The sequence below is a fragment of the Piliocolobus tephrosceles genome, chromosome 4 (genome assembly GCF_002776525.5).
Source record: "Piliocolobus tephrosceles isolate RC106 chromosome 4, ASM277652v3, whole genome shotgun sequence".
Classification (NCBI taxonomy): Eukaryota; Metazoa; Chordata; class Mammalia; order Primates; family Cercopithecidae; genus Piliocolobus; species Piliocolobus tephrosceles.
Window position 1 is genome coordinate 120,430,907 of NC_045437.1, and position 13,237 is coordinate 120,444,143.

Sequence of the window (13,237 nt, forward strand, 5' to 3'; positions counted from 1 at the left end):
CAAAGAAAAACATGTCTCCTTTTTAAAGTCAAAGGGGCCTTCGGAGACTGGTTGTGCCCTGCGCATCGGAGGAGGGGTGGCCCTGCCATGAATGTCCCGGACTCACCTGCGACATGTGCACCACCTCAAACCAGCGCAGGATCCCCGGCAGCTTGTACGCAGTCATGAAGGAGGTTCTCTCAATCCACATGGACTGTCCGTGGGCAGGGGGTGGCAAAGGCGGGAAAGCAACAAACACATTTATGAAACCTGGGTATCAGAGAAGCTTGGCAGAAACCCAGCCAGGTCCCCAGGCCTCCCATCTACCAGAAAGCAGAATAAATATTGCAAGACCCAGAAACACGCTCTCACCTTACCCTTAAGAATTCTTTCCCAACATAAACTGTAAGCTCTCCCTGGACTTAGGCCAAGTAAGTTTTAACCTGGGTTTATTAGCAGTCTGAATTTTTAGGCAATATTGAATGTATCCATTTGTTTTCTCGGGGAAGGGTTCCCAGTGTTCATTAGATTCTCAAAGAGGCAGTGGCTCCAAAAATATTAAGAATTACAGTCCAAGCCAAAGAGCCGAGACTTGGAGACACCTTATTCCAGTCTTGTTTGAATCCTAGCTGGACACACACAGAGGAGACTAGCACTCAGGGGACAGCGATGACTAAATTGCTGTGACCTCTTACTGGTGTTTGCTGGAAGGTTTGATTTTATCAACACCCCTTCTTAGCCTGAGGGTTTCTACCTGCTGGCAATGCCTGAATGCCCAGTGGTTGAAAAGGTGCCTCTGACATGAGGCCCGGGTTCTGTATTAAAGGGAAAAAGGCTCAAGAAATAAGGACACAGGCCCTAATGGAAGAGACTGGGGAATGGACGTCATGGTATCCATGGAGGTTAGCTTTATTTTCTCTGGCTTTGGATCAAGTTCGTTCCCATTCTGAGGTTGGCTGATGCATGCTCTGGTTCCTCCAGGTGGCCCCAGGGAATGATCAAGAGTAGGGAAGATACTCACGGCAAACTCATTCTCCGGGTCTACGGTTCCCCTGCGCACGGGCCGGGAGTAGTGGAACCTTTGCACGTAGTTGGATTTGTAGAAGCTGAAAGACAGCAAGAGGCTGAGGCTCCTGGTAGACATGGCTGGCTGCTGACACCTGATCTGACCCTGCACTGTCCAGGGAGGCTCATTACAGTAAACTTCAGGCCTAGTAGAGTCCCTTGTGGTAGCATTTAAAATCAAGGTCTGTGCTCTGGGCTCCATAAGAGTGACTTTTGCACAGGCTTTCCTGACAAGGCAATTTAGAAGGTAGACTGGGTATGCCCCTTTGAGAACACAGTGCCCCTAGAGTATCCAGGCAATTGGAATCCTAACATGGATGGCCTAGGTCATGATTTCCTGTGATCCGCAACAAAGGGGCTGAGGTCTGAGCCTAATTTCCCAGGGGTGTCCTCAAAGGATTTCTTTAGGTATCCCAGCCAAACCCCCAAATCAGTCTTCTTGAATCCTTGGTGAGATTCTAACATCAGGGCCAGCAGAACACCGTGCTAGCTGCATAGTTATTGTCCCCTGCTCATGGGTGCCTGTCTGAGAAGGTGAGAAGGCGAGAAGGTGAGAAGGTGAGGGGAGGCTGAGACCCAAGCTGAGCTCTACCTGCTCTGCCGTGGCACTTCATGAGGCTACTGGGAGGGGCTGCCTCTCCCTAAAGGGTCCTTAATCTTGCAAAGCAGATCCTGTTTCTGACTGTCCCACCCAGAGGGGAGGACCTACTCTAAGACACTCAAGTGCTCCATTAGAACTTGGGCATGGGGTGGGGGGAATGAGCTGGGCAGCTGGGAGCCATATAGCCTTGGGTCCCACAGAGGCCCCACCTTGTGGCCTCATCAGTGACTTTGCAATCTGATCCAGAACAGGTGGACATCAGCCTTCATGGCACTTCCTCTAGTGTACCTTTATCAGAGCCAGAACACACCATTGTCAATGTACAACCTTCACACATGCTGAGAAGATGTCCCTCTGGGAGCATGTGCTCAGCATGGCCAAGGTCCCCTGTCTTCACCCTGCCTATCACTTGCCCAGCCACACTCTGTTTGTGGACTCCCTGGGGCCACTCTGAGATCAACCTGAGCAACAAATAGGCTGAGTGCATCCAGTTGAGCAAATGCTCAATGCTTGCTGAGGATTTGCTGAGCCATAACCCTGGCCCTCCTATCCTTCCTGGCTTCAGCCTTGTCAGGGGCAGAGCCCAGCTAATTGGAGGGTGATTCTTTGCCCAAGAGGAAAAGGGGGAACAAACTGGCTAAGACAGAGAAGGAACTAGAAAGACACTGGGGTCTGTTCTGCCACCAGCTCAGTTTGGTGGTCCCAGTGAGTTCTCTTCCCCATCCTTCTTCCCTGTGGACAATGAGTCTTACTTTATAATCTGGTCAGGCACTGGCTTATTCTTGAACCTGGGGTGTTCATCCAAGACAGGCTGGACAGTGAAGCACTGGATGTCTGGAATCCATGTAGTTAAGGGCTTATATCTGTTGGCTGCAGGGACAGTTTTAAGTATAGCTGGTCCTTGACGAGACCTTCCAGGCTGGCCTTTATGGAGTCACATTTTTACTGAATGATGAACCTCAGGTTGCTGGCTGCCCACTAGGCACTGATGACTAGTTAGTTATTGAGGTCCTTATCAGTGCTGTCACCTTGCAACCTTATGCCAGGGCTCAGCCCCTACAAACAGAGTTGGCTAGTGGTGTTTAATCATCATCATTGCTATATTATCATTAATAATAACACCATTGAATGAATTTATAGCTCTCAAATCAATTGCAGAGTACATCTCCTCATGATTTCATTTGATCTTCTCAATTCCACTGAGTGTATTATTAACCTAAATTGTCCCCTTCGAGGCCAGAGAAGCCAGGCCACTTGTTGAAGGTCACATAACTTGTAAGAACAGATCCAAGTTTGTATGCAGGTCGTTTAACTCTAAGCTCAGAATTCTTTCACTCTGGACTCGCTACTCAAAGGTGGCCCTCTGACCAGTAGTATCAGCATCACCGGTAAGTTTGTTAGAAGTGGAGACTCTGGACTATCTGAGAACCAACTGAGTCCGGATCTGTGAAAGATCCTTGGGTGATACATATGCATGCTAAAGTTTGAGAAGCACTGCTATAGAATATGCAAATAAATATCATTTTGCACTCCAGCTCTGAAAATTTGAAAGCAACTCCCTGCGGCAGGATGGTAAGGAGCTGTGTTCAGACTCAGTGGAAAAGAGTCCCATGGTGGATGAGTGATGCTGCAACAGGCAGAGATATTGGAGGGGCACTATGTGGGTCAGACCCGTGTCGTGCCTCTTCTAGATCTGTCTTTAGTCCTTTTAAGCTGACAATATGGCAAACTGAATGAACAAAGTCAGTGGTCACTGGTCCCATTCCTGACCCTCTTCCCTTTCCCTACCTCCCATTTCTTCTTTACCCACATCTTTTATTTAGCTATTCAAGGTCTTTTCCCTCTATTCTATCCAATGACCACCATGACTCCAAAAAAATCTTCACCTGGGCCTGACTTGTCTGCCCACTAAGGAATCAAGAACTCCTCCGGCTAGCATTCAAAGCTAGGCCAACATGGCCTTCACCCATTTCTTCATCATTATCTGGATATCCAATGGATCCTACTACTCCCTTTCCCTGGAACCTTTTCCCTCATCAGCATCCCTCTCTTGTGAACCCTTTGGACAGATGTCAAACACTACAGTCCATAAAAACAAAATTCACCCCCCAGTTGGGAATTGTTTTCTTTCCTTTGGCTTTCCACAGCCTTCATCTGTGCTTCTCTTAGGAAATACCCTTCAGCTCCCTGTCGGCTTCCTCCTCCTGCTAGCCCACCTCACACCCTCCATTCCTGCCCAGATTGTGAGCTTCTTCATGGCAGAGACTATGGTTCTTTCACACATAAGAAATGACCAAAACCTAGTTCCAGATTAAATTGAATTGCCTCTCTCTGATGAACTTACTCTATGCTAATATGTTAGGGTTTTCATTGATTTACTTCTGATGTCTGTTTCTGCCTTAAATAGATTTCTCTTCGTAAGAGAGGAAAATGTTTAACACGAATGAATAAATCTCAGTGAAAGTATTTCTACGATTTTCAGGAAAACCCTTTTCTTTCTCAAGCCATGTGGCCAACAGCCTGCTCTGGGAAGAAAATCACTCTGGATTAAGTCTAGGGCAGGGGTTGGCAAACTATGGTCCTGTGGTCAAACCTGGTTCACTGCCTGTTTCTGTAAGGCCCAGAGGCTAAGAATAGTTTTCAATGGAGGGAAAAAGAGTATTTTGTAACATGTGAAAATGATAGAAAGTTCAAATTTTAGTGTCCATAGAGTTTTATTGGAACACAGCAATACCTGTGCATTTTTGGGTTTTGTGGCTGCTCTCCCACTACAACAGCAGAGCTGAGTAGTTGTGACAGAGGCTGCATGGTCACGAAGACTAAAATGCTGCCCATCTGACCCCTTCCAGAAAGTTTGCAGACCCCTGTTTTAGAGAAGGTTCTAGGTCATGTTTACTGATCTTGGCCACTGGTCTTGGCCCAAGAGGAGAATCTAAACCTGTCCAGGGGAAGCCCGTGACACGAGTCCCCTGAAGTTGTGCCAGGAGGATGGCTGGTGAGGTTGTTATGCCACATGCTGAATGTATGCGTGGAACTGGGGCCCCAGAGGGCTGGGCAACTGCAGACCCCCTACAAAGAGACTTTGGTTTTCAATGACGGTTCCCTACTTGGATACCTAAGTGAGAAATAAGATCTGTCACCCTCTCAGACTGCTTATCAGCTTTTTCGCAAGTGAAGGCAAGAGAAGAGAGCATTAAGAACTCAATATTTTGTCAAAAAGCAGGCCTGAGTTCAAATCCCAGCTCCATCACTTCCTAGTTGTGACCTTGTGCAAGCTGCTTAAATTCTGTGAGCCTCAGTTTTCCTATTAGCAAAATGCAGAAAGCAATAATACCTAACTTGTAGAAGTATTGGAGGGTAAAACAACAATGCATGTAAAATGCCTAGTACATGGTAAACAGTTAACAAAGAGAATGCTGTTCATCAATCTTTTACAAAAGGATGGTGTACCAGAACATAGGTTTTCAGACAGACAGATTGTGAGGTTTAAGTACCGGTTCCATCACTAACTAGCTTTGTAACCTTAGGCAAACCACTTTACGTCTCTGCCCCACATATTTCTTCTCCATGAAATAGGGAAAATCACACTCCCCTTAGAGGGTTTTATAGGCTACAAAGCCTGCAGTCCCATGAAAATGACATTTAGCAAATAATAGCCCTTCCCCTTTTCTTTTGCACCTGCCTCCTGGCACTGAACCAGGGGAGAGCTATGTCCCAGGAACATGTACTCTCTCCCTAGCCTCATGTTAAAAGGCCACACAGCTGTTCAATCCCAGGAGGTCCACTTAGAAAGGCCTTAGAACTAATCCCATGTCTCGCCTATAACCAAACTCATATTTGTAACCAGCCCAGCCCACCACCAGTTGCATTTCCTCCTGCGAATAACCATGGTAGAGCAGGTACGTAGAGCAGGTACGCAGGGCAGGCAAGCATAATGAAAAGGTTACAGATGAACGTTTATCACTGGAGAGAAGAATATTTGGATTAAAGCAGACCAGTCATGCAACCTGTTAACCCCATTTTAAAGGCTGTAACTTAATTTGTGCTAAAGGGTGCAATGCTGGGAGCTAGGCTGAGTTAATGTGCTCCCTGGCTCAGCAGTTGGCCCTATTCTTGCATTTATATGCTCTCTGCCATGCGAATCCTGTCTGTTGCCCAGCACCGGCTGCTGGCCCACTAAACACCATGCTTGGCCGCACTGGCACTCACTTATACTGCACCCTAGCATCACCCCATGCGACTTCTGTGTACTGTGTACTCCAAGTGAGCTGGCTGCTTCTCTGCCTCCTTCCTCCCTTTCTCTATTTATTTATCTCTTTTCTTCTTTCCTCTTTCTGTGTTGTTTCCTTTTTATTTTTATTAATCAACAAATATTTACTGGGAGTCCCTTTGTACCAGGCACAAGGGAGGGGGTACTTAACTGCAGGGAGCAAGCCACGGCAAGTATCTTCCCTCACGGAGCTTACATTCTAGCTCACCTCCATGTATGTTTAAAAAGTGCCAGAGATAAAGACAAATTGAGACAGATTTTCCAAGGAAAACGGAGCTTGAGATACCAGGGTCATGAAGAGTTCAGAAAAGGCCACATTTGACAATAGAAAGGCCATGGCAGACCTCTTCCAGAAGGTGACGCCAAGCTAGGGTCTGATGGGTAAGAGACAGCTAGTCAGGTAAGGAGATGAGGCAGGGCACCCCAAGCAGAGGGAACAGAGAATATGGATGCAACAAGCTGGGTACATCACAGGAACAGAAACGAGACCATTGTGGTCAGAGGGATGTGATAAAGGGAAAGAAGGATGGGGGGTGATGACGCTGAACAGGCAGGCAGGGGTCAGATCATGGATGGCCCTACAGGCCTTGCTTAGCAGTTTTGATTTTATTATGATGGCAATGTGGCATCATTTCAGTTTGTGGAGACTGCTATGCTCCTTACTGCCTAAGGCCTCTGCACAGAAGCATCCCTCCTTCTGTTCGGGATATTCTTCCCACCTCCTGCTAAGCTTTGGTTGTTTGTCATCTCAAACGTCACCTTCCTCAAGGATGCCTTCTCTCCTTTCCCAACCACAGTACTCTGCATGGCTTCCTTGAGGCACAGATTATATTTTTGTAAATAAATATGGAATAGTGCAGTTAGTCACTTAACGCCTCTTTTAGCTGCTACACTGTAAGCTCCCTGAACGTAGGACCATTTTGTGAATGAAAATCTCCAGTCCCTTGCACCTTGCTTAGCATAGAGTCAGAGCTTGAGAGTATTCAATATAAGAATGAATGAGTGAGTGAGTGAATTAATCAATGCATACAACATTTACGATGTATTGAGATGGGTTCTTTGGATCTCATCTCGAATATTTACTGGGAGTCACTCTGTACCAGGCACCACGGGAGATGGGAACTTACTGCAGAGAGCAAGCCGGAGCAACCACGGGGTTGACATTCTAGCTCACATTCATGCACTTTTTAAAAAGCACCAAAGATAACAGGACATGGAGACAAAATTTCCAAACCAAACAGAGCTCGAGATACCAGGATCATGAAGAGACCAGAAAAGGATCCAAAGAACATGGATCCAAAGAACATGTTGCATGTTCCTGCGACATGGCACCATGGTAATGATTCTGGCAGCAGCTCTGAGCTCTAAGGTGGGTCTTTGTGGGCTGCAGCCCCGGCAGGGCTGCTCAGGTCTGGCCCATTGGCTAGGGCATTCTCCAAGGATACACTGGCCTGGAGCATTCTTCACATCATCTCCCGGGGCAGAGGTGGTGTTCATCTTCTCTGCATTGGGGAACTGGGTCATCAGCTGCATCTGGAAATCTTCTCTTCGCTCATACTCCTTCCCACGGTAGATGAACACTTTGTTCTGCAGAGAAAGGATGCTCATTAGAGATTCGGGGACCCAGGTGTGAAGAAAGGGGCCAAGTAAAGCTGGGGAGCTTGTAAAATGACCACGGTCTATGGGGACCTCCAGTGCATCACTCTCCTCTTGGTTTCCCTACCGGGGGAAAGGAAGAGCTCAACTCACTGACCTAGCAGAGGCCATCACTACTCTAAAGAGTCTAGAGGAAGGGAAGATCATGGATGCTGAGAACTTTCTTCTTACCATCCTATGTACAGCTTCCAGAATAATTACTCACTCAGGTTTCACTGTGTCACACCCACTCTCCTATATACATGGCCACATTTCCCCGTTGCCTGTAATGGGCCATGTGGGCTGGACTTGTGAGCTGGAAGGACTCAGTTTTCATATCTTCATTGCCTGGTTTCTGGCTCTAAGCCTGTGAAAACACACTCTTTATCCTTCCTGACCATGTGCATCTCTTATAGACCAGTGGTTCTCAACTAAAGGTGATGTTGTCTCCCAAGGGACATCGGCAGTATCTGGAAACATTTTTTGGTTGTCACAACTGGGAGTGGGGGATGCTACTAGAACCTACGGGGTAGAGGCTAGGGATGCTGCTAACATCCTACGATGCACAGCACAGCCCCACAGTGAAGAATTTTCAGGCCCAAAATATCAATAGTGCTGAGGTTGAGAAACTGCTCTAGACATCTGTGCCATCCACACTGCCTAAAATGGCCCCTAAGTTCTTCTATCCAAACACACATCTGTCATTTATCTCTACATATCAGTGCTTCCAAACCTAGCTGATTGTCCAAGGAGCCTAGGAGACTTTTAAAAATTCAGATTCCCAGCTGGGCGCAGTGGTTCACTCCTGTAATCCCAGCACTTTGGGAGGCCAAGACAGGAGGATCATGAGGTCAAGAGATAGAGACCATCCTGGCCAACATGGTGAAACCCTGTCTCTACTAAAAATACAAAAATTAACTGGGTGTGGTGGTGCGTGCCTGAAGTCCCAGCTACTTGGGAGGCTGAGGCAGGATAATAGCTTGAACCTGGGAGGCAGAGGTTGCAGTGAGCTGAGGTCAAGCCACTGCACTACAACCTGGGTGACAGAGCAAGACTCCGTTTCAAAAAAACAAAAAAGAAAAGAAAAGAAAAGAAAAAAATTCAGATGCCCAGGGCCCACTCCAGACCTGCTGAAATGGAATCTGTGGGAGTGGGGCCCGGGAGTCTGCACTTTTAACAAGTTCCCCCATGGGATTCTGATGTACAGCCAGGTTTGGGAAGCCACCCGTACTTCCTCCACGAAGCCCGCACCCCTCTCTGCAGCTCATGGCAATCACTCCTGCAGGCCCACTCTCACCTCCACATTGATTGTTGATTAATAACTGTGAGTGATTCATCTCCTTGACTAGACTAAATCAAGTGAGGTTGGAGACCAGATTTGCCATTTCTTTTGTATTTCCTTCACCCCAGAATTGAACCATAGACTCCCAGACTGAAGGAAGCCTACTGGTGATCTAATCCAATTCATCACATGATAGGTAAATAAGCCACTACAGCAGCGGTTCAGAAACTGTGCCCCAGGGACACCTGAGGGTCCCAAGACCCTCTCAGGAACCAGAAGATCACACTGTTTCCATAATAACATGAAAGCTGTTATTTATCCTTTTCATTCGCATTCTCCCATGAGGGTACAAAGGAGCTTTCCAAGGCTGCGAGATGTGTGATCGCAACAGATTGCAGAAGCAGACATGAGAATCTAGATGTCTTAAGTCAGACATTAAAGAGATTTGCAGAAATGTGAAGCAATCTCGTGATTTTCACTGATTTTTTTTTATTGGAAAATAGAGGTATTTTTCCTAAAATTGCAGTTTATGTTAACATGTAATGGGTTTATTATTGCCATTTTTTAAAAAATTTTATTTATTTTTTGGGACAGGATATCTCTTTGTCACCCAGGCTGGATGGAGTGCAGTGGCTCCATCATGACTCACTGTAGCCTCAGCCTTCTGGGTTCAAGTAATCCTCCTGTCTCAGGCCCCAAATAGCTGGGATTATAGGTGCGCATCACCACGCCCAGTTAATTTTTGTGTTTTTTGTAGAGACCGGGTTTCACCATGTTACCTAGGCTGGTCTTCAACTTCTGAGCTCAAGTAATCTGCCCACCTCAGCCTCCCAAAGTGCTGGGATTACAGGCATCAGCCACCATGCCTGGACCATTTTTGTTATTTTCAAATAAATGAACACTTTAAACAACATTTTCTTAGTTTTAATTTCTCATGTGGTAAATGTAGATAGAGATTATCTTTATACACACAAGTTCTTTGGGGTCTTCAATCATTTTTAAAAAGAGAAAGAAGGTTTTGAAACCAAAAGGTCTGAGAATGACTGCTCTACAGTAACTCCTGGCAGCAAACCTCTGCCAGCAAACATCCTCCAGCCACTCTTTGAACACCTCATTCCAGTGACGGGAAACTACCTACCTCATGAGGCAGCTGTAGTTGCTGTGTAGTTAAAGAAACACAGTAGATGAGAGATGCTGGTGATTAGGATGGGAGCATTGACTGGGGAGTCTCCTGGGGATGGGGGCAGCACTCAGAGAAGAGCACCGCTTCTGAGCACAAGCAAATCCTCAAAGCATAGAGGGACCGCTGAGATGCCGAGGCCCCGGGGCTCTCGCCTGGTGTCCAAGTCACCCCCAAACTCACCCGCAGGAAGGAGGGGAATCCCTGGCCATAGTATCCAACAGCAAAGTAGTCTGGTCTGGGCCTGAGGATTTTCATGATGCTTTCATAGAATTTTGCCTGCTGGATCTAAAGGAAGAAAATAAGGTTTGTTGCAACACAGATGTGTATCAAAGGCACATTCAACTCCAAGAGGCCTTAGTGAAGACATTATTATACCAGAACCAATGAGCTATGTGCATATATTTGTATATCTGTGCTATGTCTATAATCACAATAGTAAAAGCTATATTTACAGTATACCAGGGACTGTGTTAATCACTCTACCTGCACTAGAGTGGTTACTTGAATCATCCTTGTAATAATCCCATGAGTATCTCCATTTTGCAGATAAAGAAATGGTATCTCATAAAGCAGCCAGTAACCATGGAGCTGAACCCAGTAAGCTGCATCCAGGGTTCCCATCATTGCATCTCTGCTCCCACCTCCATGCACACTTGGGCATGGATTTGTGAGGCTATGGAATGAATAAATGTCCCCGGATATAGATGTTTTCCTGTGCATGTATACCTAAGACATTTCATCTATTCTAAGAGGTGTGTGTTTTCCATATTTTAACATCTCTGGAAACAGTCTGAATCTTACTTTACACCTAATGGCATCTTATAACTGCAGTTGGCTCTGAAGGAATCATGACACGGCACAATAAAAAGAATGGTGTGTGATCGATGGCATCTTCCATTTGATACAATCTGGAAGATATATGTGGATCTAGACATATGCCTGTGTGATGTGGACTCTGTGCAGGCAAGTACACGTACATTAGTGTGTGTCTGAATGTATCCTCTGTGTGTGTGTGTGTGTCTTGGGCACAGGCATTGGCAAACATGTATGTGGAGGTACACGTGGGGTAGGTATCAGGTGTCTCTTGGTGTATGTATTTGCATATTATCTTACAAACAGTGAAAACAGTTAACAGCTCAGTTGTTTTTAACAAGATCACCATACTTTCCCCCCCACCAAAAGCTATCAATCCTTTTCGAACAGTCTGACTCTGTAAGTCGCTGGCCTGGCCTCTCTAAACAGGCTAAGAGGGGTCCCTGGGGTCCTGCTGCTCAGGCAGCCAGAAAATATGTGGGGAGTGTGGGTGGGAGGGAAGCAGCCAAAAAGTGCTGCATTTCCCTGCAGAGTCCAACTCCCCGCCAAATCCGGGCTTCTGCAGTACAAGCAGGATCAGCTGGGCTGGCTTCCCCTGCTCTCCACTTCCCCCACCAAATCGTGAGCATCGATGCTAATGGGAGTAACCAGATGGGGAGCATTTTAATGTGATTTATCTGTTAATCAGAAAGCACAAATTTGTGTTTTTATTTAATTGGTTTAGTGATTTGCGGAACTTTTACTGCAAATGTAGCACAGCGTTTATTGGGGCTGTAGCAGCGGCGGCAGTTGCAGCCCCACACAGGTACCCAATGCTCCCTCTGAGACGCTGTCACTGAAGCATTTCCCCACCACATCTCTCTTTGGAAATACTCCCAACGGGAAGGGAGATGCTCAATACAGCCTCGCTCAGGTCCTCCTTCCATTCATTTTCTATTTCCCTAACCCCGCCTGGCCCTCATCCCCATCTCCCCAGGATCTCGGGTGAGCTGAGGCCCTGAGCACCCAGCCTGCAGGGCATTCAGCCTTCCCAGAGGATGCCTTACCAGGTTCTGGCTGAGCAGCTCATAGTCAAAGATCTCCATCTCGTACTGTTCCGCCAGCTCCTTGCACAGACTGATGGCCTCTTCCCACATCTACAGGAAGGTCACAGGGACAAAGGTGAGGCAGCACCTCCGGGTTTGCAGAGCACTTGCCGAGGAAGGGACCCCGGCTTAGCTGTGCTTCCTGGGACTGAGTGGAAACCTCGCTCTGATCCAGACCCACTCCCCATTCAGAGGGACTGGGGGGCTTCCTAGAGAGGACGACCTTCCTCTGGCCTCTCACCCGAGTTTCTTGATAAATAATTGAGTAGGCACAGATGAGGCTAAACCCTTTAATTACGTGCTCTCTGATTCTTCACAACCACTCTGAGAGGTAACTGACACCATCTTCATTGTCCAGGTAAGAAACAGAGGTTCAGAGAGGTCTGGCAACCTGTCCCAGGTCAAGCGTCTCACTAAAAGCAGTCACGATGCAAGCCTCTGTGTGTGTCTCCAGGGCCTTCCTCTTCAGTCCTTGCCTCCCACATGCTCGTGTTGAGTGAATGAAACCTTTGATTCCCTCACCTCCTCAGAGAAGTATTGGCCCCTTTTCCAAAGATAAATGGTTCACAGAGAAGTGAACAAGGTGGCCCAAGGTCAGAGTTTCCAGGGACAAAGTTGGCGCCAGGCCCCAGTTCTCCTGATATTCAGTCCTGGGATGCTTCTACTCTGCCAATCCTGACGCTTTTTATTGGGATTATTTGACGTGTGGAAGTAAGGAGTCAGGTAGCATAGAGGTGGGAGGGGTGGTGCTAGAGTATTAAAAAAAAATTAAGACTTTTTATCCCTAAACGTAGTGGATACTTCTCTTCTCTGTCTTAGACGAGAGTCAATAGGTTACCTCACTCTCTTAGACCGAAGGAGGTCAGGATGGTCTGCAGAACAGGGGAGACACAGGGCGGACCGGAGGCTGGCCATCTCAGGGGATACCCATTACATTTCACCTTCAGTTTAAAATGGAAAATGCACCTAAATGGAGAAGCTGGGGGAGGTAGGAGGAGGAGAGACGGGAGGTTGCCAATATGCAGTGTGAGCTGTGTAGCAAAAGTGCTCTCTCTGCATCCAAGCATAAAAATAAATAAAACCAAGTGCCGAGTGGAGACGCCACGGCTGTAAACCCACGGACAGCTTAGCAAGCAGCATAAAAATGCTTTATGTGCTAGGAGGAGGAACCAAGTGTACGGGCCAGGCTGAGGTTTTCTCTTCACCCCGAACCAGAAGGTTGGGGTAATCCCCCTGGGCTGAGGCCAGGGGACTGATGGGCTCAAGTATAGGTCTTTGTCTACTTGTCACTGTAATACGAACAGGGAGAAGAAAGGCTCTCCCC

At 47.1% G+C, this 13,237-nt stretch overlaps 1 protein-coding gene across 5 annotated transcripts in view; it reads right to left on the reverse strand.

Annotated features, from left to right (window-relative positions):
* DOCK2 (dedicator of cytokinesis 2) overlaps positions 1-13,237 on the reverse strand; it is a 433,784-nt gene that overhangs the window by 25,245 nt on the left and 395,302 nt on the right. For all 5 annotated transcript variants that reach the window (XM_023218912.1, XM_023218913.2, XM_023218916.1 and 2 more), the window contains 6 exons: positions 11,875-11,964; positions 10,196-10,300; positions 7,361-7,502; positions 2,398-2,479; positions 1,001-1,085; positions 107-193 (listed from right to left, as the gene is read on the reverse strand). In XM_023218912.1, coding sequence (XP_023074680.1) covers positions 107-193; positions 1,001-1,085; positions 2,398-2,479; positions 7,361-7,502; positions 10,196-10,300; positions 11,875-11,964 — 591 coding nt within the window. The remainder of the gene's footprint in view (positions 1-106; positions 194-1,000; positions 1,086-2,397; positions 2,480-7,360; positions 7,503-10,195; positions 10,301-11,874; positions 11,965-13,237) is intronic.